Raw genomic sequence first — 25,068 nt, forward strand, 5'->3', positions numbered from 1 at the left:
AGATTGTGATGTGCTTGCTGTACACGTGAGTAACCTTTCATAGGCAGCATTAGGATCAAGTAAATGGGAAGTTTTAATCAGAATAATTGTATTCAAAACCACAACTATCGAAATAAGTAGTCAAATTCGTCAAATTCGTCACCGAGAGGTTCTACCATGTGCAATACCAGGAATCGAAACTTCAGTATTTTATATATTTTGATATTGGTAATACTGCACATTTTAATAAATTTGATGAATAAAATATGATATTTTTCGGGGTCAGACAAATCTGACTACTGGATTGATCAATACCCACGGGACTCATACCCGCCAGCAGTGGTATCGACCCAGTGGTTATAAAATAGAAATCCAGTCATATATATTGCAAATTTTGATATGCTATACACTTGTGTCAAGGCATAACCTCTAATCATCAGCATTAGAAAGAGTAATCAAAGCAACCAAGTTTATAGCAGTAATCAAAAGAATGCAATCCAGGGACAAAGACCAGACATGCAAAACAGACATACACAAAAAAAGAACATAAAGCAACCACAATCATACACACAAAGTAACAAAAGCAAATGAGCAACTCAGACTCAACTAAAAACTGGGAGCATGGACCAGGTGCACCGGTAGGGTAAGCGTCCTCTGCGTTTCTAGAAACATCCGCCGAATTGCTCATAAATCAAGTCTGGGGTAGATGAAAAAGGAAAGGAAAACTATGACACGTTGAACAAATCAGTTTTCATGGCGCAGATGGATACAACGTAACGATCCACGAGTTCATGATGACGGCCAAGAACTGTAGTAATGACTTCAATCTTGTAGCAACATAACCCTGTTCCAGAAGCCTATTTGCTATTTGCTAGCGTGATATAAAAAGTCTGCGTAGTTTCGGCAAGCTCTGGCATAACGTATGAGTTGTGATATGAACACTCCATACGCAGGTGCTGAAGGGATGTTGCCACAGATAAAAGGAAAGTTGACAAATTCTGTATGGAAAGTGATCACGCTTGTCGTAGATTTGTACACAGTTTTCTTTTACCGTCGATTTCTAAGCGTAAGTAAAGATATGACGCTGACTTCACATTGTCTGTAGTATCCTTTATCTCAAGTTCTTTGGGGTAGATGCGATGTATCAAATCCCCGAAATTAGGATTGTTTCTTTCGGATCAGATCAGCAATAAAGGCAGCCTCATAAGAGTGAAAGAAAAGGTCAGCAAGTAGAGGAGCACAATTTGTTCCAATTGGAATGCCAACCGTTTGTTGAAAAACGCAACACTGGACAAATATTTTGTCGATTAAAAATTCTTCTTCTGTATACTTGGAAGATGATTTGGAAGTATTTCTTACAAAGTATGAGGAATCTTTACCAAGAACTATATATTGTTATCTAGGTGTACCATCTTTTTTGGAAAAACAACGATGTATAATGTTTTTAAGTCGGGATTTTAACTGAGTATGGGGAATAGAAGTATACAGTGTTGAAAAATCATAGTTTTTAATGCTGTTATATTCTGATTATAGTCTTGAAATGATTGACTCCAAAAGATCTTTCGAATTTTTCAGGATCCACATTGAATTGATACCACTACCGGAGTAACAAGTGTTGTGGTAGGACTGCAGACCCTCTTTGACAGCTGTGAGTATAGGATTTAAAAGTTTTGAAAGAGGTTTGATGGTATATTTTGTAAATCCAGCTATGTAACGTTATTTGTATGGATTGTTGTGGAGTTTAGGAATCTAGTACAAAGACGGTAAAGCACAATCATCGTCCTTGGTAGAGAGACCAAAAGAGAATAGCACAGATTTATCGTTTTCCACAATCTCTTGCTTGGAGAGTGTGGTAGCAGTATAGGTCTTATCACTGCTATTATTTTCTACGTCTACCTCTGATAATAAACATTGGATGTAAAACGTTTTGCAGACAAAAACAATGTTGTTTTGGGCTTTGTCTGCAGGTATGACATCATATTTGTCATGTATAGTAGACAATGTTTTGCTACATCTTAGTCTTTGAAAACTGATGTAGCATTGGCACTTATTGACCTACTTAAAACTTTCATTCTTTCAGAAAAAAAGACTTTACGGCCTTTAACCACTCTGACAGAGACTCAATATCTTCTTGTTCTCGTTTTATCCATTTTCTTGCGTAGTCCTCCACGGCATCCATAAGAACTTTAAAATTATAATTCCAATTTACGGAGCGTGGTTCACGGTAATGGGACCTTTATAAAGGATATTACGCAGAGATTCGATTTCGATGATGGACAAATCTCCTTTCCACACAAACTGGTTTAAAGAGTCTGTGGAAACCAATATCTAGAATGATGGCAACAAGTCTGTATAATGAGACAGAGATGGGTCAGAAACAGGAGTGTCAAGACTTGTTTTGTAAAGGGAATGTAGTAGAGTCAGAGGTATAGAATAGAGTTTGGTTCTAATGTGATGAAGTCCAAGAGGCTTTTGTATGAAAGGACGGAGATTATCTATGAAGACATAATGTAACTTAGATGGCCATGACCCCTTTCCCGTCTTGGATTTATTTCACATTTATGCTGTTGTTATATTGGCTTGAAAGGTTTCCTATACTTTTGATCAAATAAATAGGAAGATCTAGAAAAAAAGTCGGAAATTGTTAATGACGATAATGCAATTTCAAAATCTTAATAATTAAGAGGCTTGAAACCAGACAGAGCCTATGATATTGGCGGCGCAGGACTAATTTTATGTACTCAATTTTTTGTTCCAACTGAAAGGGATTATACTATATCAAAAGTGGATGACTCAGTTATATGTACAAAAGTTCATAACAAATCAACAATATTTTTCACAAATAAAACAATTATCTTCCTTTATGTAGTGTTTTCTATGTTTTTTATAACCACTGAGTGAAATTATAAGCAACTTTCGTTTGAGAATACATGAGTTTTTGGTGTCAAATGTTTTGAAACAAAATTTAGTGAAATTATAAATAACAATAATTTAAGAATACATGAGTTTATGTTTTGAAACAAAATTTTACATGTTCAACACACTGCTACAGTCTTCTATGAACTGATTCTTAACAAAAAGCAACCAACTGAGGAGGTATTTCACACAACAGCACTCAATACTGGCCGAACAAGTTCACAAATTTGAATAGACTTACCATATTCAAATCAAAATTTAAGGACTGCACAATGTTAGAATTCTTGTGAAACGTTCTTGTGATATCTACCCAGTCATATTTACCAGTTATATAAAGTTTAACCTTCATTTTTTTCAAAAATCAGTTCTATAAATCAACAGTATTGTATTAGGTAAAAGAAAATATGACCACTTGTTTTATTTAAACACCATGTTCTGCCTTATAGTAAACAGTTTACAGTAAATTGTTTGAGATTTTAGCTGCAATTTAGAGTTATCATATGTTACTTAGTTTTCCATTGCAGTTGAAATGTACATATTCAAACTCTTCGGTGTGGTAATCAATTTCTTTAGCTCTTAAATATATAGTGTAAATTTCTAGATTCCATGCATGTCTCGATATTCTAATGGTCCCTTTATAACGATTTAAGTAAAGGCTCATGTTACTTTCTGGTGTGTTTCCAATATTTAATAGTCTTCTTATTCAATTTACTTGTCTCGTTTTCCAACATCGTATACAATATAAGAGATGTAGTCATGAAGTAATTTCAGAACACATAATATTTCCCGTTGAAAACAAATTCAATTAATAGACAATGTACAGATAGTATTTGTTTAATGAATCAATTTTCCTAAAAACGAATTCAATCGGATTATAAGGTTTAAGTATTAAACTAACTTGACTGATGTGCTAACTGTGGGATAGTCCATGAGTACAACGATTAACGTTAGTTCCACAGTTATATGCTGAAAATATGTTTTGTGTGTTTCATATCTTTTTGTCTTTACGTGGGAGACATATTCGATTAAACTAGACAAGAAGTTCTTCTTGCAATGTTCGTTGAGTTGATTCATTTAACATCTCTCCATTTCCTAAATTTTATTTTTTTTATTATTATTTTTTTGGTAGAGACTACTTTATTGATAAGAAATTGATTTTATTCTTAATTATTATATCGAAATTAAAAATATGATATTTTGAAATTACATGTTTCGGTTCATACAACTTTTCCCTACAGTGCTCCCCCTTCCTAGAAAAACAACAGTCACAGGGATCAAACTCGACATAAAGGTGAAATACGTATTTGTTTTGATCATGTATTCGTTTCAAAGATGCAGACAATGCTTATTTCGCTTTTTGTATTTATATTCTTTTATACAACTTATTATAAATTAATATATAACCTCATTGTCACCCGGATACACCAACCACTGTGTCGATAATCAGATGTGAACTGGACGCCAGAATTATATCACGAGTTAGCGATATATAATCAATTCCCATTTCCTATGTGTCACTGATCTGTAGAATTTACTTTTACGTATAATGAACAAGGCATATAAAGATTGCGCAATGGAAACTAGAATGACAGAAAAATAATGAGAAGGACGATCATATTAGGTGGAAATAAACTTGTGAACATCAGGGAATTATTTTACTCAATAAAGATAACTTAAGTATGTTACTTGTAATTCATGTAGGGAGAGGGAGATGGCATATCGTGTGTCAGAATGAGAAACCGCCTGTAGGAAACAATTTAAAGATAAACTCTAAACGAAAACAAGCACAAATAGACGAAACAATTGAAAACAACTCGTATTCTTACTGAACACATTTTTAACTTGACTTTTTATGAGCAACTCGGCGGGTGTTTCTAGAAAAGCAGAGGACGCTTACCCTACCGGTGCACCTGCTCCATGCTCCCAGTTTTTAGTGGAGTCCGAGTTGCTCATTTGCTTTTGTTACTTTGTATGATTTTAGTTACTTTATGTTCTTTGTTGTGTATGTCTGTTTTCCATGTCTGGTCTTTGTCCCTGGATTACATTCTTTTGATTACCGCTATAACCTTGGTTCACTTGATTACTCTTTATCCAATAAGCACAAGTTCATCAAATTTGTTCAGTTGTATCAATTTGATGATAAACAAAGTTGACTTTTTTTTTATCGAAATCTAACTGCAAGTTCCTTCTACTGTATTTCAAAAGCAGTCTTTATAAAAATCAGTCTGGATGTGCTTCATGTATGTTAAAACCCCACCGTAATCACTTCTATTTCTTATTCAGTTACAGGCAACATGACCTGTCTTAGTTTTACATTTGTGTGGTGCGCTTTTGAGATTAAATGTACATGTATATAAATTGTACGTAAGATAAGCACTTTGCAAGAGTTACTTTGTATGTATTATTTTGACTATTTTATGTTCTTTGGTGTGTGTGTGTGTGTGTGTGTGTGTGTGTGTGTGTGTGTGTGTTTTCCATGTCTAGTATTTGTCCCAGAATAACATTCCTTTGATTGCCGCTAGAATCTTTGTTCCCATGATTACTCCATTACAATTATTGCCTTACCTAAATAAATGATTGGTACAATACGATTAGAGTATTTCAAAGTTAAGAAGTAACTTTTACAATAGAGTCTGCTGACTTCATTTTTAATTAAATTCCAAATAAGATTTGGAAAAGAGAATACACTTCAAATAGTACAACAACTTTTTTAAACAAAATAAAAAAAAGGATTTAGACAGAAAATATTTGTGAATAATATTTCGGTCAAAAATAGATAACAAGAATTAAATCTTAATTAAATGCACAAGCTGTCATACCACAAGGAAAACGAAAAAAGAATGATTAAATTCTATTTGTATAATATTTCTTTCATCTAAATAATTAATATTATTTTTTTGGTTTCGTTTGGATTTTTGTTTGTTTGTTTGTTTGTTTTTGTATTTTTGTAAAAATCTCATAGTACAGTAGACAAAAACAATATGAATTAATTTTGGAAGAATATACCGCTAACTACTTGTTCTAAATAAAGAAAACAAATTACGAATTCCCTTGATACTTTACCATAAGTATCTACAATTCAAATGACTGACAGCTCACTTGATCTTAAAGATTAACACTTTTTTATTAAAGTGACAGAAAGCCAATTGATTGAGAATCCTTCATCAGAGAAAGGAAAATATCTTTCTTTTCAAAACGAAAAAAAAACAACAACAAAACGTTTTTTACTGAATTACTTCTGTATTAATTTTTATTATATTGCTTAGGTTGTTAAAGAGACAATCAAGTTTACAATAGGCTAAAATTATGAGATGAAAATTTAAGAAGTAAAGAATGAAGAAATAAGCACCCTTTTTAAGAAACTGTCAACCGAATGTATAATTTATGTGCCAAAAGATCACAAGTTTTCCGACAAAGTCGGTACAGTTTCGCTTTTTACCCTTTGACCTTAAAGACGCTCATCCATGGAAACGTAAATCACCTGATTGCAATTCTGTTTCCTGATTGGTCGAATACTGACAACTTAGTGGCGTTCGAATAAACTGTATCGAAAATTAAAATTGCGTGCCATATGTGTTATTTCCTGAATAAAATGTAGAAAATTATCAGTAAAAAGAACAAATTTTACTGCGTCGGCTATCTTTATTTTTAAAGATAGTTCTTGTTTTCAAATGCTTTGTATATATGTTCCAAGACGGCTTCTGGGCAAGTCAGCATACTATCATATCATATGTCTGCTAGTAATAGGGAGATCAATGAAATCAATTAACATTATCTTTAAAGGTAGGTGATTCTAATTTTTCCAACACATGTTATTTCACCGTAAATATATTTTACTAGAAGGCTTAATTATAAACTGAAAATATGATGTACGACTAATTGATTAAAAGGCTGAATTAATTACTTTTTTTTTTTCAAATAAATCGCTTATTTCTAATTTTGTGTGAATCAATCGTAGGTTATACGGTTAAATGCTGTATAGAAAAACAGTCTCAACAGTGATAAATGTGATTGTTGGAACCGAGAACAATGGACCCTTTTGTGGTAAGTTGGTGAGCATGCTCAATATACACTTCCGCGAGGTAGAGCTTGGGTAGAACAAAAGAATTTTCCTCGCGGAAGTGTATATTGAGCATGTTGTACGCATGCTCATCGACTACCCCAAAGTTAGCAAAAAAGGGTCTATTCTAAAAAATACTACACTGGTGAACTACCTAAAACGTTGGAGATGAAACAATAATTATATAACTAATCAAACCACTACTAACCATACATGATTTTGAATTTTAAGAACTATTTTAGAAATTGACGTTCTCTTTAAAAAGTTAAATATGTCTTAGCAACCACTTGTATTTAATAACCTCCATTCTTAAACACCCTTATTATAGAATCTCTTAAAATAGTTTAAATTACAGATTATCGTGAACTGATTGCGAAAGAAGATGAGTTGAAGTTTGATACGAGTAGGAAACAAATATTGTTTTTTATTTCCAATTTTTCAAGTCATCATTGTAACAAATGACTAAGTCACACCAATATTTACAACATCATTGTGGTTCATCGGTTACATTCAAATAAAAAGGACGTTTCAAGGCAATCCACAGTTATGAGCAAATGTGTATACAGGCATATAAACCTTAGTAGGATAAAACACTTTTTGTTGAGAAGAAATCAATAAGATGCTTAAGGTTGCGATTTACACATTAATGAAGCAGACCTTTTTAGGTACAAAACTCATTTCATCTTTATCTTGTTCCTGTCTATAAAGTTTCGTGTTTCTTTGATACATTTAATTATTAAAGAAACATTACTTTGTTCTAAAAGTTTCAAAAGGATGTAAACATCAGTCGAATAATAAAGACTCATATGGTAACTGTTTGGTCTTTTGTGTTCTGTCAGATTCATAATTGTTTATCGTTTGCTTTTTGAAATACAGTGGCTGGATTACGACTGGTAATCTTTCTAGTGGTCTAAAATCTCATGTCATTATGTCATTAACCTGCCTATTGTAAAAAGGACTTTGATTTTAAATAAACGATCTTCTTTATCAAAGAGTGTGTACAAAGTGTTATTTATACACTGTATTGTAAAAAATCCACACTTACCTATTAAATTCAGACATTTCTCCAGACAATACTAGAAACCTTACTGCGAAGATTAGAATATGATATTCAAACAAAATGTTGATTTTTGGTATCAATTTATCTCTTCACCAATGAAATACCACAACTAGTGAATCTGCAGTGTTTACAGACTCCTTGACGGGAACGTCATATAAAGAAAGCAGAAACGATAATTAGTAAATCATAATTTTATATCATATATAAGTTGATCGGTTCGTTCAGACATACCCGCTGTTTGGCATTTGGTGGATGACTATCTCATTGGCAATCATACCACATCGCCAATTTTTATATTAATTCATTTTTTTCTCATTCCTTAACCAAACAAAAAAATAATATTCTGCTAATAACATCAGAACATATAATGGACTGACAGCGAATACCCATGAATCATAATTTTAACTAGGTTTCTCCCTGGCGGACACTTTAACAAAGCAATAGAATTCTGTGTTCTTTCCTATATAATAGTTTGATATGCCTAAGGATAAAAGGGAAAATAAACGAGCTTATAACAAGATTTTTTAATAGACAATGTCACACTAGAAACACGCAGAGTCAGTGATAAAAATAATATTCATGGTTAAAACTACTCTAACTGAATTGGGAATCATGTAGCCAATTTGACTAGTGTGTCGTCGTCACTATTTGCAGATATTCGGTATTAATGAAACAGAAATGTCAGTCAAGAAGAGCTGTATAGACCGAAAACGATAGTTTTCATTCCCATCTGAGATGTGTTTTCTTTCCTAATTTTAGGTTGATAGAAATTGGATATATAACTGTCTTTTGGCCTTTTTGAAAGGTCAACTTTGCAATTTATTTATTTTTATACATATATATTAATTGCATATTTATTAATTCAACGACAAAAAACTGGGAACATTTAATGCATACTATATCATGTCTCTCAACAAATTCTGTCAATGAAATAAAAGAACACTTTTCAGTAGAAGTAGTTGACATTTATTTCTATTAACACAAAAATATACGCTCCCGAAGGGAGCGTTTATGGTTGTATTATCAACTTGGTTCTGCATACTTATGGCAAGAAAAAGCATCAATATCCGGTTTGTACCTGCATTTTCAGGAGCTGAAAAACAGCATAATGGCAGCTTCATTTGCGTATACTTGTGTATGTGCGATTGAGCGCCAAACCAGTCTCGGAAAATATTTGCTGGTTTCGATAATTAAATACAAATCGAATCATAGTTTTTCCAAGACATGGTTGGCCTTATAGTCTGCTCCCGGATGTTTACGAAAATTACGTCATCAATATTACCCATAAAACTCGGGTCAGAAAAATTGCGGAACGAAAACGAACCAAAACGAAACGAAAATAATCGATGAAAGAAAGAATTGAAACGAAACAATTCGATAAAATGAATCAAATCGTAATAAAAACATAATTAAACTATACTAAATGAAACAGAATGCAGCGAAACTAAATATAATAAAAGAAATCTTTTAAGACGTTTCGCAAATTTTTAAGACCCATAATGTTAACCAGTGCCGGACAATTCGACCCAAAGACCTTTCGGACCACGAAAACCAATAATTCTTTATGAATGCCGGACATTTCGACCAACAGACATATCAGACCATGACAATTAGTATAATGCTTTAGGGCAAATATATATAATTAAAAAAATTACCATACTTGAAGGTATAACATATCAAATAAGAGCTGACAAAAATTGTTTTTATTAATGTTTCTTCGGGAGCGTTAAAAAGTTTAACCTTCATCATAATAGTCAGTTTAATACAAGCAGTAACAAAAATGATCAAAATAATACGTTTTACACATAGAATAGCAATATAAAATGAAAATAAATTATGTTGGCTATACAATACTTAAACTATTACTCTATAGGATATTCAAACTTTTAATTAGCCAAGAAAAAAATTTAAAAAAACGTGTACGATAAGTGTATATTAAAGAGATAAAAAAGATATAAGGTTGAATACTCTAGTTTTAATTTACAGGCAGAAACGTGGCATGACATGTTTTATTTGAAGATTTCAAAATTTATTTTGGTGTGGAGATTAGAGAATTTTATCCGGATCTAGAATTAAGTGGAAGGAGAGATCCGTGTTTCAGAAATAGGGATGTATACACACGAATCGTTGTTACAACAACAACATATATTAATAGTTTTGATGTTATTACACGTTTACTTTTGAAGAAAAAAACATGGTAGTTTTCGTATCCACACTCTACCGCTACTTTCAAAACATAAATGAACACTTCATAGTAGTATTATTTACCGGAAGTGAAAATAATTTTATACTTGTTTCAGGGGAGTTTATAGATAGGGGAACCTAAGTCGCCTCAGAGATTAATGAAATATGGCGTACATCTTCGGAACCTCTCTAATTATTGCCACCTATTTCAGAGAAAAATTAAGTGAGCAAGAACAGTTCCGGATTTTTTTTATTGGTTCAGACAACTTACTACGATCGATAGTTTGTGTACATTATGGACATTTGAATTGAGATGCTTACTTTAATGGACATTATTTTAAGATTCTTTTTGTTTGGATAATGTATTATTATCGTTTGTGAAATTTAAAAAAAGAAATGACACCGTTTAAAATGCTCACATTAAATTTATTGTCATGGTAAATTTCTATTCACCTTTACACTCAATATTACGTTCTACCTTTTCAATATGATTAGACATGTATGTGATGACTGATGGTTTTGAGTCTTGATATTGCATGCTTCCTCCTGGAGAATTCACCGTTTTCATGTGGTAATTTATACCACTAATAATTAGATGAGTTGGAAGGTGTGCTATGATTTATTTTGTAAATTTCAAGATACAGATATTGTACCAATTTTATACATTAATGATCAAAATGTGGCAACTTTACTTACATTTTAATCTTAATTAGGTCTGTAACACAATGAGGGTACAGAGACTCTTCTGAAAATTCATGTTAACAAGGGATTGCAAGGTTTTAAGTAGACTTTGCAGAGGTTGCAACTATAAAAAAAATCTTACATACATTTTTTGTACATATAGCAGTTCACTTTCATGATGTTGAAAACCATCCATGTTAATTTTTCAGTACAGTAATATAATGTAAGTCCAGATACACGTATCCCTGATATTCACTGTGATATAATGCTTTATTTTTATTTTTAATGTATGCATGTAACATTTGGCAATAATGAAAAATAATGTACTTTAATTAGAGAAGCCTGTATGTCACTCCTGTCACACTAAAGTCACAAGTACAGGCGATAATTATACCAAAATTAACCTCTGTTGACTGCATGGCTTCCTGGACTTTTGTTATTATCAACTTAAAATGTCAAACTTTTTGAATTTTCTATTTTTTAAACTGCTGACCAGATATATTATTCCTAGGTCAAACCAATATGTACAAATGTACATGTACTAAGTCCAGTGTTCTAGGATTTTTCAAAAATTGAGGTTTCCTTGGGAAAAATCCATATAAAATCAACATTCCCACAGTCAATGAGTGCTTTCCTAACAAAACAAATCCTTACAGCATATGAAGTTTTCAACTTGCCACCGGAAAGTGTAACTAAGTACCTATCTTTCCCTGACCCAAATTTCACTTGCCCCTGGTAACTGGATTAGGAATCCTAGAAGACTGCTTTAAGTAATAAACTGGTTGGTTATCCAAAATTTGTGTTCACAGCACAGAGTTATATATAAATCCTTGTTCACAGTAATGGTTAAATTTGAATTTAAAAGTATGGTTTAATTGGACTGTCCATTGTGTTGGCTTAATGTGTAAACACAAGTGGCAAAAAGGAGATGGACACCTTAATGCATACTGTATATGCATGCACAAATGTATATAGTAAATGTACCCGATATCAGAATAATGAAATTTCCACTGGGCTTTGCCACATATAAGAAACAAGAACATACTTAATGTATTCAATTTTCTTTTATTATATATGTACAATGTATCACATTTTACCACAATATGTCTTATAACAGGTACTGAAAACTTTTACATCTGTATTGTTCTACATTTTTATACTAAGTGTCAGTCTTGGACAGATACTTTTCCCTGGAAATAGGTAAATACATGTAATATTTAATCTGCGCCTTCCTCATGCTCAAATATAATGTGTTGATTCTCCCATACTAAATATTTACTGAATTTAAGTCATTGTGTGTCCAATATGCTGTTGAAATGGGTCAAATCAGTTGAATAATTGACATGCAAGTCATGTTTCATTCTGCTTCATGTACATGTGCATTGTCTATTAATTCAATTCACACTGCTTAGGATGCTGAAAATTAATACAAACCAATATCAATATACATGTAATACATATAAAAATTGAAAGCTTTTCATAATTGTAAGCTTATAATATCTATATAAGATTATGAAGTGCATGTACAATGTACTTGTACTATTTTGTTAAGACCTGATTGAAAAGGATGGTAACAGCTTTGATACTGCACTTGATTGTGTTTTATAATGCAGTTTCAGTATGTATTCAATATATTGTAAAGTAGAACATACATGTTTAATGACAGTTCCCTGATGGACTCATGTCATATTTAGCAATGAGTAGGAGGTTCAATTCCTGTTGTTCTGTATATCATTGTAAAATTGAATGGTTAAATGAAATAAATTAAAATCAAAAGGAACAACCATTTGATCTCTATGGGAAGAGCTACATTTGTAAACTATATCCTGCCTTACTATTTTGTGAAAACATAGGTCCTGCCTTTATTATTTTAACAAATTTATTAGGACAATCATTGATCCTGTTTTGTTTTGTTTTGTTTTGTTTTTTGTTTCATAAAATGAATATTTCAATGTTTCTTTTTTATTTCATTTTTAAGCCTACCTCCCCTCCCCCCCCCAAAAAAAACCCACACATATACATGTAAAGGGCAAATGATACAATGTATTACTAAGTGACTTACTGTTGTCTGTTATTTTTGGTATGTTGTTCTGTAGTTTCTAAGTATCATTTTAATACTGAAATTAAGACAACTTGACTGGTAATGTGTTTGAAATAAATGTACATACACGTACATTTTGTAAAAGAAGGTTACTTTCATAATACTGCCTTTCAACTGTAAAAGATTAAATTGCTATCTTAGTAACTGCACCAATAATAAGCAAATCAATATCGTTGATGAAATTAATCTTGTTGACGATCGCAGCATCTCATACATTATGTATTTCAATGGGCGGTTCCTAAAAACACACATAAGAAATGGCGGATTATGAACAACAAACTAGCCATGTGTAGAATGAGCTGTAAATGTGAGCTAGATCAATAACATTTCTCTAAAATGCAAATAAATATCATAAATGATGATAAATAATTGCAAAACCTTATCATAATTATGAAAACATTCGGTACAAATGGGCAAGATCAAGTTTTTTCATAAAACCAAGGCTCGGTTTTACCAGGACAATAATAAACATGGCCTTTCCACTTACCTGGTTAATTTCTTTTTGTATCTACAAACTTTGTGTATCTCCTTATGATAAATCCAAAATTTACAACTTTCTGAATCGATGTATCACAATTTCACGTAAATCTGTCCATTCGATCGCTAGTAATTGCATTTTGAAAAAGTTGTGTTGAAAATCTTAAAGTCATATAGAAATTTTTAACATGGCGGCAACCGGAAGATTGATTCCCCTGCTTGGTTAACGAATAAGTAAATCTTTGCAACATATATATTGTTGTAACTTGTCACAAAGTTTTGAAGCAAACAGAGTTGGCAATATAAAGATATACTCATACAGACAAAATATAACGACCAGGATGCATGAGGGGGAACCGGTTTAATGACATGAGTAGTTTTATATTTCTTCCTTGTTATGAAGCACATGTTATATATAGAATTCCTGCACACATATTAATAATCCAGTTATTAAAATCCATTTATACTCTACGAACACGATAATTAAGAAGGTATATATATATATATATATATATATATATATATATATATATATATATATATATATATATATATATATATATATATATATATATATATATATATGAATCATTTTGTATGTTTGTCAGACTGTTCGTCAGTGCATCAGTCCATTTTGGAGAAGTTTATATGTTGATATGCATAAAGAATTGTGATAGTTAAAAGTTAGATTACTGCAAAGGGACTCCACTGTATGCTTGTTACAAGTTGTTAGTTTCGGGAATCTTTTTATAAATTTTCTCACAATACTTCTATTTTTTTATTCAATCATCGAATAAATTGCGTACATGTAAAAAAACGTGTATAAGACAAATCGAAATTACAACTTTTTTAGCACAGTTATGTAATAGCTGTTTAATTAGAATATTATAGAATATAATATTTAAATATTTGTGATACTCTTCATTCCATACATAATAAGATAACTCTATTTAGAAAACCTGGTTTAACTCCCCATTTCCCTTTGAAATGCTGGTACCAAGTAGAAACATAGTGGCTTACATTTATTTGGTTTAACCTTGATTTTGCCTGTTCTAGTAATATCACCCTTTCCAATTAATGATTATAATATTACTTTCATTGAATAAATATAAAAGAACTGATAATTATTGAGAGCTAAACGATGAATAATACAAAGCCATGAAACATAGTCTATCCCCAATAGCCGTCACGAACAGATGTGTTTTTCTCCAATCGGAACTACTCGGCAATTTCCGCTACACTAAAAACTACCCTTGGACGCAGAAAAGAGAAGTTCTTACTGAATCATTTGCCAGAATTGTAGTCATACGCTTATAAAAGTAGTTCTATCCACCAGGTGGCGCTACAAATTTTAGTTGGATAGCACTAGAAACGACAACTATACCAAGAATTTTGGCGCGGAAGCGAGGAACTAAGAATAAAAAATTAATGGTAAAAAATTCATTCAGTTTAACTATAATTTTAGAATCGGAACGGTCAAATTCCGGACAGATCCAACCGCCTAGTGCCTCCGAGGTTTTTCCTTTTGTGTAACTAGAAAGGCTGAGGTGTTCCAATAAGTTATTCTCCTGCGTTCGTCCGGTATGTCACTCGTTATAAACCATTTTGAAACGGACCAATATTTACTCAAGACTGCAACGTAACGTATAATAAAAGTACTCGATAATTATTAAAATGACAAATCCTTTGTTTTAGCTAATAACGGATGTAATTTTGATGCGAAAAAACATTTTAATGTCTTGAAAAGATCTTGTTTTCAGTCTGAACGACGTATGCAAATCAGTTCACGGGGGCGGGGTGGGAGGTCACATTCGCTACGAAAAGTTTTTTTTAAATTTTTTATGTACATTTTACTAAAAAAAAATTCAAGTCCATCGGAATATGAATTGCTTGATACTCTTGTTGTCGGAACCTTTCAGAGCTTCCTGAAAAGTGTGTCTACACCAGTTTATGACATTATGGATTTACTGTTTTAGATTAAGGTTATGCATTGGTGTATTTGTTGCGCTTCACCATATCCATTAATTTTCCATCGCTGGTCTCGGTACAAATCGTAAGTTAATTTCATGAGACAAGACCGATTTTAATAAACAGATATTCGAATTATTTCTTACAAATTACTTACATTTGCAAACAAATCAATAGTATTTCTTATCAATTATCCTTTCGTTTTATTTTAATTTAAACTCTATAAAAATATGGTATATTTCCCTTTAAGTTTTAGTATTGTCGGTATTGTTTTAGTTTTGTAACAACAAATTTAGTATTGAAGCAAAAATCACTGAATTTTATTTTTAAAAATCTGTTTCCTGTTTAAAAGCTTTGAAAGTACAACGCAAATGTATTTATCTGTACTCTCCAGTTATAAAAATCATTACTCATGAAGATATGTAGTCTGTTTTGAAAAAGATGCTTGATGCAATACGAAAATAATGTTGGTATGCCAATAAAAAAATGCAAATTCATTGGCGTATTAAACAAGTCAACGCTATGTGAAATTGCTTCCAGTATAAATTTGCAATTATATTCCAATTTTTTTTTTACATATATGGGTATATTATGCTACATTTCAGAAATGAATATCACTGAGAGATTGTCATATAGCGCAAAGACTAATAGTGTATTGCAGTGCATTCTACCATGCAATAAAAAAGACCTGAAAGAATACATAAAAGGTTGCACAGACATTGAAATAACCACGGAAGGTTGGACCCCTCTCCATCTAGCTGTATTACTGTCGTGCGAAGAGTGTGTTCAACTTTTAACAAATTATGCCGGACATATTTACGCTCAGGACAATGAAGGAAAAATTCCTCTTCACTGGGCATCATTTAATACAGTATCTTTTGAAGTGTTTAAAATCTTATGTCATTCAATGGAAATGAACTTTGGTTTAAGAGATCAATTCGGCAGGACGCCTCTACATTATATATGTATGAACAAGTCATTGAACGAAGAAAGTTCTCGTGACATACACGAAGCGATTAAGAAGATACATTTATTATTCAAACTTGTCGATGATATCGACGTTGCAGATCATAACGGTAACACGGCATTGCATATACTTTGCGAAAACATCCACAACTATGCTGAATGGGAATTGATAAATTTTCATGAATTGTCAGAGGATCTCAAAGGCTATCGATCTAAAACAGTATGTGGCTTGTTGGTGGAAATGTTTTCAGCTCGTGGTTGCAATCTGTTTTCATTGAATACTCATGGACTTAGTCCATTACATTCAGCTTGTAGGGTACTGTGCGTAGAAATGATTCGATGTTTTGTTTCTGCAGGTATACCACAAGAATTGGTAAACAAGTCGGACACTCCTCCAATGTCCATGGTCTTTAGCTACCAAACAGTATGCAAATCCCTACCGTATGATTGTTTAGACAAACAAATAAATTGGTACGATATAATTCAGTATGACCATCAATCAAGATTTCACGACAGCCTCCGGCCACTCATGAAAACCATGCGTTCTTTTGTTGATAAAAGAAATATGGTCTCGGGTACAGCAATTATTCACCAGGCTGTTGCTGACATACTTTGTTCTTCTAATGTTGTGAAAGGTATAGTGGAATGGGCAAAAGGGGATACCAATCTCTGCGATTATCTTGGTAAGACCCCACTTCACTACATTTTTGAGGCTAAAAATGAATTACCTAGCCCCCTGAAGGAGGAAGCTAAATGTTGTTGGAAAGACAAAATTGACATTTTGCTGAGAAATGGTGTTGTCATCGACTCTCAAGATATATGTGGAAATGCCCCTATTCACGATGCTGCACTCTATGGGGAGATTGATTTGTTGGAAATTTTGATACTTAATAAGTCAAATGTCTGTCTGAAAAATAATAATGGAGCAAGCCCTCTTCATTTAATTACGATTAACACAAGGTTGGATCAGGATATCACATTAGATCGTTTTGAAAGAGCTACAAATATGTTATTACAAGCAGGGGCAAACATAAACGATAAAGATTCTTATGGCTCAACACCATTGCATTACGCGGTTTGTAGTGGCAATGCAAAAGTTGTAAAAATATTATCAGGTCTTGGTGCAGATAAAACTATTAAAGATGATATAGGGGAAAGCCCTGAGAGTTACTGTAGTAACAAGTATAACGTGGAATTTGATACTTTTATTTCTAAAGGAATTAAAAACTCAGAGGTGTACTTAAATGCGGTACATATAAATGATGCTAATGAATGGCTTAGAAAAAATATGAACGAGTTTTATCTTACTGATGAAAAAGTTTCTAATCTTTTAGAAATTTCAGAGAAGGAAAACCTTTCCAACGATATCGACAAAAATGATGTCCTCAGACAAATATTAGCTTTGATGACAGCAGTGTTCGATGAAGTCGAACGACTCGACCCTAGATTTAATGTATCAATTGAGCTCTCTGGAAGTACAAGAGAAGGTACAAAAGTAGCTGCCCCAGATGAGTTTGACATCCTCTGTTTCCTGGATAGTTTTGAAAGTTTGATAGATATAGAAAATACGAATAATACCCAGTTCGTTCGATGCAAAAGAAAAGATCATAAAAACATGGATTACGAAGAGTTCTGTAATGATGAAAATTCTTTAATGACAAATAGAATCACCAATACGTTTTATCTCCTGGTTAAAACATGTCTTAGCATACCACATGTTTGGGTCAAAACACTAGGACTATCACCAACTAGAGAGAATAATGACTTTCCTTGTGCCAAGGATTTACCCAAAATCCTTTGTCTTTATTTCCGTTATACCAACGTTGTATTCAAAGAGCTATTGATCAGTTGTGATATTGTACCTGTCATTCGCCAAAGAAAATGGTGGCCATCTTTCGCCAGACAAAGCGGGATTATGAACACTGAAAGTATCAAAGACAGTGGTTGTATGATAATGTGTGTTCCAGAACCATTAGTATCCTTGACGGGTGAAATGTTTGTAGATTACACCCACTTCAAAACTTCTGTATATCTGTCTGAGTGTATGGTGATAAAATCCTTACCAAGACCAGTGATTAGTGCCTATAAACTTGCAAAAGTAATACTGAAGCAGAATAATCTGTATCCATCTGTAAGCGATGCCAGTAAAGAAGGTATATTGTCATTGTGTTAATTAGCAAAATATGTTCGAAAATAACAATGAAATATTGTGCTAACAAAGCACTAACATTTTACAAAGTTTTAAACAATTCCGATCCTGTGAGTTTTGAAAAAAAAAAGTTTTTGCATCAATTTGATCTCAGGTAATAAAAAAGGGTTTGTAGAAAGGATACAATGGAGAATGATTTACAGATTTAACTTATTAACGGTGGAATAACATCATACCAATATTCTCGTGCATGTGTATACACTGCAAATGATTTGGAAAAGGGAGGGGTGTGGACTACAAATGCGGTGCGATATTTAATTTTTATAAAGGCACTGTCACTTTTGAACAAACTAAAACATGCGATATACACACGTCCATTACAAAACAGTTTTAGACCTATTTATATTGACAATAACTGAATGTGATATACAGATAATGTCGCTTGAAAAAAAAGCTCTGTCTCAAACTTCGGGGAATTTCTTGTCTCCAAATATATTTTTTTTTCGTATTTTTCGCTACAGAACAATTAAAGTATAATTTACAACGTTTTTTTTTTTGAAGAAGTGTTTTGATTGCATATACATATATACTAAAGAATTATATAATGATGTTTATCTTGCAGGGGATGAGTTTGTAAATGCTTATCATCCTACGAGGGCTGGTTTTATCGAGTTTACGAGTTATCAGCTTAAGAATGTATTATTTCATGAGCTTGAGTCTGGTCCCATAGATGTTAACAAAAATACTAACAACTTGCAATTAACAAGAGACTGGACAACAAGGATTTTCAAGAGGCTATATAAATGTGTTGCAGCTGAAAATCTCACTGCCTACTTTTTGCCGGTTCAGAAGTTAATATTACCACGAAAAAATAGAATGGATGTTGAACTGGAATGTACAATTCTTAAGATGATTGTATCAATCTTGCAAGGCAACGTTTGGGACCAACAGTTCACCAGTGAAGCACAGCATGGTATCTCTAGCTTACCTAGTTGATCACTAGTCAACGAAGATCACTAATCAAAGATTAAGTCAAAAGGACAAATGGCAACACTTTTGATACATTTGTATTGAAGAATAATATAATAATCCATATATTGATGATGAAAACGGATGTACAATATTTGAAACACTAAGATGCAATATTTAAAAGAAATAAATCATTAATTGTCTTGTCCATGATCTGTATTACTGAAAGAGTTTTTATATTCTCTTAAGTCCCAATTACAAACAGGGTTAATTTTCGAAAATGTAAAGTTTGGTTTTAGTAAGCCAGGAATCGCCTATTCGATCATACTTACTGTGAGGTGTACATTTTCAGTAATTACATGCAAAACGTATTAACAAAAACACAAAAAAACAAGCATGCAAGGTTATCAGGACTGCTATATAAATGACATTTATTCTGATAAAAATGTCAGATCAGTCTCTCGTGTTTTTTTTTTATCAAATGATATTAAACTGATAAATATTTTCCATAACCAATAACTTATTCTGAAAAGCTGAATTTGTTTTTAGAAACTGTTTTACTTAGCATAGACATTTCGTATTATTGCTTCTTACAAGTCCTGGTGTTTGTCAATTGACTACGGATCTACAGACGCCAAAGTGAATTAGAAGATAGCCACATAAAACAAATTTACAACAATTCAATTTCGGTTGAAACGACTTTATGTCATTTTGATTAGAATGTTAGCAATGTTTACGAGCTTCAAGGAGCATTATTTATAATACTCTTATTCCTGTATAACTGCTATATCTCATATGATCTGATTGAATCGTGTCTCTTTTCCTTCACTGTTTGTTCTGTTATTTGCTGATAATAGACCATAAAATTGAATTGCTCTGTCAAGTTTTTATGTGCTTCTTTATTTATTGAAGAAAAGTAGAAAGAAAACCATGCAGTCAAGTTTAAAATATTTGTTTTTGTTTTAAAGTTAAAGTCAACGTATGGAAAGTAACTGTTGTATTTCTATTGAAGATTTTGTTTTATTTAAAAGGCTTTTGATTCTTCATAGAAAAATGGCATACCAATTGAAATGCATAACTGTCTTGTCGTAATTTTTTTCCCCAAGTGTTTTGATTTAATTGATCTTTCAATTTGATAATTTTAAATGTATTTCTTTATTGAGGTGTCTAAAAGAAAGTCCATGTAACAGTTAACGATACGCCGGTTATTATTGGAAGAGTATAATGCAAATTACAAGGAGAGTAAAGCCCTAACAGTAATTAGTAACTACTTACGTTACAAACAACAAAGTTATCAAAGCAGGAAAGCCTGATAGGAAAAAGTCTAATATATTGAATCCCATTGGTTATGATGGGATAATGTCAATATACGAGGCCTTAAGCTCTCGTTGATATATTGTAAAAGTGACAACCTTCAGCATCTCAACGCATTTCTACAAAAAAAAATCAATTTCAATACAATAAAAAAAAATGTTGCTACTAAGTGATTTCTTCTTGATTATTATGTTAACCAAAAGCAACAAACAAATGATTTTCTTTGTCCCATGCCTTCAAGCATGATACATCGAGGTGTCTTATTATTAGACATCCAATAGTTGAATAGGTAAGGTGTCTGTTTTGAGCAGGTTAAAATGTACAGAAATAGATCTGAAAGAGCGTCATCATACTTTTATGGTAGATCATACCTAATATTTCTAGTGGATAGATTTTCCTAGTTTTTTTTCTCGAAGACAACATTGACTTAATAGAATTTTAATGTAAAAACCATATGTCATCGAACTTGATAATCCAGCCTAGATAAAAATTAATAATTTATAATAATGTTTTTTTCTCAAATAATTTGAACTAATTATTTTACACCATTTAAACACTTGTTGTTAATTAAAAACAAATATGTTGATATGATTTTGCAAGATGACAGACAAAATGCTCCGTGTAATAGTTACTATCCACCGTAAACAAGAAATGTTTAAGTAAGAAACCCAGCATAATTATGTCTAATCTTTTTCATACCTCAGAGTAGGAAAATAAAGACATCATCTACAAGAATTTGAATGGTCTGATTTTAATACCACAAGTTATGATTCCCTGCAAATCACATGGTGCAAATGCTACATGGAATAACTCGACACATAGACAGTATTGTTCCATATCTACTAGGACTTTTGACGTCACCCACCTTATGATGAGTGCTTATCTATCGATAAGTTCTCTTTAACATATATATCATCATACTACAGATTACGCCAACCTCATAAAGTATCATGCAAAATGCTGTGTTGAATAGAGTAAAAAAAATATTTATTACTTTTTTTAGCAAAATAGGTACATGTAAATAGATCATTGAACATGTATTCTAAAACATGATTAGAAGAAAATATAAATAGGTAGGAATACAGCAGTATTTGACAGAAGGGATATTACAATATTACGTATTTGGTTTACTCCAAATGGTACAAATAATGTAGAAAGAGTATTTATTTACTCATAATTCTTGCTTACGACATACAGGAAATGTTTTCGGTATATGATATGGTAATTCCACATAATTATCTACATTTTAGTACAACGTAATTGGGTTCAATTGAAAAGGACTTGTACAATATCTTGTGATAGAAATTATAGTAAAATATAAGCTAAGTCATATTTTATCTACCCTATCTATAAAATCTTACAGTATTCCAAATTTAAAAACACGTAAAACACCGAGGTTTCATTCCTTGCATTGCATATGGTAGAACCTCTTGGTGATGGATTTGGCTTCCTCTTTCGATAGATTTGGTTATGAGTACTTCTTGTATACAACTAATATTTTGATTATGATCTTCCTACATATTTGATTTTAATGCTGCTGATGAGAGGTTACTCCTTGAAACACGTGTACAGCATATCGAAACTAACACCATTTAAAACTGGTATTTTTTGTATTTAGGTTTCTCTCATTTCATTTTGATTTGAATTTCCACTTCGATTTTCTACATCAACAATCTGTCAATACCTTACAAACATTCTCGGTTTTTTTGCGTTAATGAACTCTTTAGAATATCAAAGTTTGTGACACTGAAAGGAAAATCTAATTCTGAAGGATTTGTTTTATCGATTAATGCCTTCAATGCACTATCAATTATAGAAACTATAAGAAATAAACGAAAAAAATGGTTGCCTTACTTTTATTTTCTCCCTCAACGACAATCTAATAACTTTGATATGGCTAAGCATTTTGTAGATGGATAACTTGTTTAAAATTAGATTGTAATACAAGTATTATGGCCATGTTTTGAAGTTTTTTGATAACACACGTTTGCTGGTTTGAGTGCTTGTATCATGTCTGAGTGTTTTCTTTTCGGTAGTTATTACACTAGTCTTACTAGTAATTTTTATGTATAGTTATAAACGAATGAAGTCTTTCTATGATAATTGGCAATCCATACAATATTTGATAACATGATATAGTTAAATATACATATATCTAGGGAATTTACATTTAAGCATCTCAGCACAAGGGTTGTTCATAGCTAATGTCCTGACACAATAACAGTCATACGGACGGCACATAATTGATATTCTAAGTGTCAAATACAGATACTGTGAACTATTTTGGTATAACTAACAGATATAGGACGGCTTGTCTCATCAACTTTTAGCACCTTATATTTGTATGTTGTTTGATGTGTGATTTCCGTAAGCTATGTGCTTTCCTTGTTCCAAACTTACTATTTCTTTCTGGTCCTGATTTAGATTTATATTTTGAGTTCTAAGAAATATTTGAATTTTTGAAACAGCGAATGTACCACTAAAATTGAAATTAATTATCTCATTATCGGCATGTGCTACTAATCGCAAACTGATAAATTGTCCATTAAAGCCTTAAAAAATTGTAAATTCAGATCTCTAATTCTTCAGAAATCGGTTTAAAAGTTTGACAAATGAGTAAATCCGGAATAATGGAGTTTACAACACGAAAGTTTGAAGATACAAAATGTCCATATAAAAGTAAGTAGTAAATGACTTTAAAATACATGTAATAAAATTAAACAAAACAGAAAACAAAAAAAAAAAAAGAACCCAGGTCAGACTAAAACTTAGCAATAGATACCAGCTTTGACTGTTAGGTCAGTTGGACTATACACACTCGTACGTACTTCGAAAAAAGCCACATAAGGTCTACTCTTCGCGTGTTCTATATCTGGTTTAACTTAAACATTACATGGTTAACTAATATCACCTTTCAATCTGCTAGCTCTGCCTTAAAAAGCACTTGCATAAATCATAGAAGGTGATGGATTGATGTTATGTTTATAAAAGTGTTTCTTTTTAATTCCCGACTGAAAGAGTTGAATTCAGCGCAAAAGTATCGAAAATACATGTTCATCGATTTCTGTATAAGTTCGTTCCAATCTTTTGCCTGAATTTTCACTAAATTGTTTTTTATTTTATTTTTTTGTTTTTGTTTTTGTTTTTTGTTTTTGTTTTTGTTTTTGTTTTTTGTTTTTTGTTTTCTATTACAATGAAATGTTTGTATTGTCTTGAATGAAATTAAATATATAAAGAGCTTTTGAAATAAAACATAAAAATGAAATGAAACCTAGGATCCTTGAGACAAAGTGCTTATGAGAATAAAACGATTTGTATGTGCATAATAAGAAAACTCTTGGTTCGGTATTTTTTTTTTATCAATAGAGACTTGTCTTCGTTGCATCCATATGACTAATTTTAGAGTTTTAATACTATATGAATGTAAACAAAAACATTTTTCTTATTGTCAAGAACAGACATGTGCCATTTTATTGACTTTAAATTTAAGATAACAATGACCACCATTGCATTCGCACAATAATACTCCACAATTGGACAATTACGTCTAAGAACCTTGATATGCAGTAGGCATGCACATTGTCTATAGAAGCGAGCACAGCGAGGTTCAACAAATTAACGTTAACTTATTTTTGTTTATTGATCCCGTTAGGTATCAAGTTCTTATTTTCTTAATTGCTGTAGAAATTTACTGTTAGATTGTTTCTGTTGACTACCAAAACCAATTCGGTTTGGCTGAAAATTATCACTAAGAACCATCTAAAGAGAGTTAATTTAACCTTCAGACACGTTGTTGTTGAATTAGCTTTGTGCTCAGTATTGCTATTTTTTTCTTTTTCAAGTGATAGGTGTATAACAGAAATTATTAGAATGTAAACATACGCATTTGTATACATTGCATTCTTTAAAGACTTAGGCGTGATTACAAATTAAGAAAATGAAAATAATGTAGGATATATTTTTATAATTAATGTTTTCCTTAGATTTTAAAAGACTAAGAAAAAATCTATCATCATTTATTTTCTTATCCCTCGCGCTGATAAAACTATTCAGACTGCATTTACACTTTTTTGTCTTATTTGTTAAATGGTAACTCATTTGATTATGTTTCAAAAGAGTATATCTTAACTGTTCTAACGAGAAAAAAAAACAACAAACGACCTTGTTTTATGTAAATGTATAAAGGTAAAATAGAAAAAAAAAACAAATAATACAAACAACGAAATTTGATTCGGTATGAAACA

General features: G+C 31.8%; 2 protein-coding genes and 1 long non-coding RNA gene across 4 annotated transcripts in view; 1 reads left to right on the forward strand and 2 right to left on the reverse strand.

Moving 5' to 3' along the window:
* The window catches only part of LOC148627501 (uncharacterized), a 65,545-nt gene that overhangs the window by 30,784 nt on the left and 9,693 nt on the right, over positions 1-25,068 (reverse strand). The window lies entirely within an intron of this gene.
* Positions 11,926-13,835, reverse strand: LOC148627502 (uncharacterized). Its single transcript, XR_015920871.1, has 3 exons — positions 13,469-13,835; positions 12,943-12,997; positions 11,926-12,296 (listed from the first exon to the last, which is right to left on the reverse strand). It is a non-coding gene; the product is annotated as an uncharacterized LOC148627502 (long non-coding RNA).
* On the forward strand, positions 13,693-19,718 carry LOC148627503 (uncharacterized). 2 transcript variants are annotated; one of them, XM_088574027.1, is made up of 3 exons: positions 13,693-13,831; positions 16,032-18,545; positions 19,164-19,718. In XM_088574027.1, exons 1-3 carry the CDS (start codon positions 13,804-13,806, stop codon positions 19,535-19,537), a joined length of 2,916 nt encoding a protein of 971 aa, XP_088430153.1. In that variant the 5' UTR covers positions 13,693-13,803; the 3' UTR covers positions 19,538-19,718. The 2 variants fall into 2 exon arrangements, with proteins under 2 accessions (XP_088430153.1, XP_088430159.1); XM_088574033.1 differs by having other exon boundaries at positions 13,819-13,949.

Source organism: Perna viridis, chromosome 1, assembly GCF_037379345.1.
Source record: "Perna viridis isolate PV_CMFRI_1.1 ecotype Kerala chromosome 1, ASM3737934v1, whole genome shotgun sequence".
Taxonomy (NCBI): domain Eukaryota; kingdom Metazoa; phylum Mollusca; class Bivalvia; order Mytilida; family Mytilidae; genus Perna; species Perna viridis.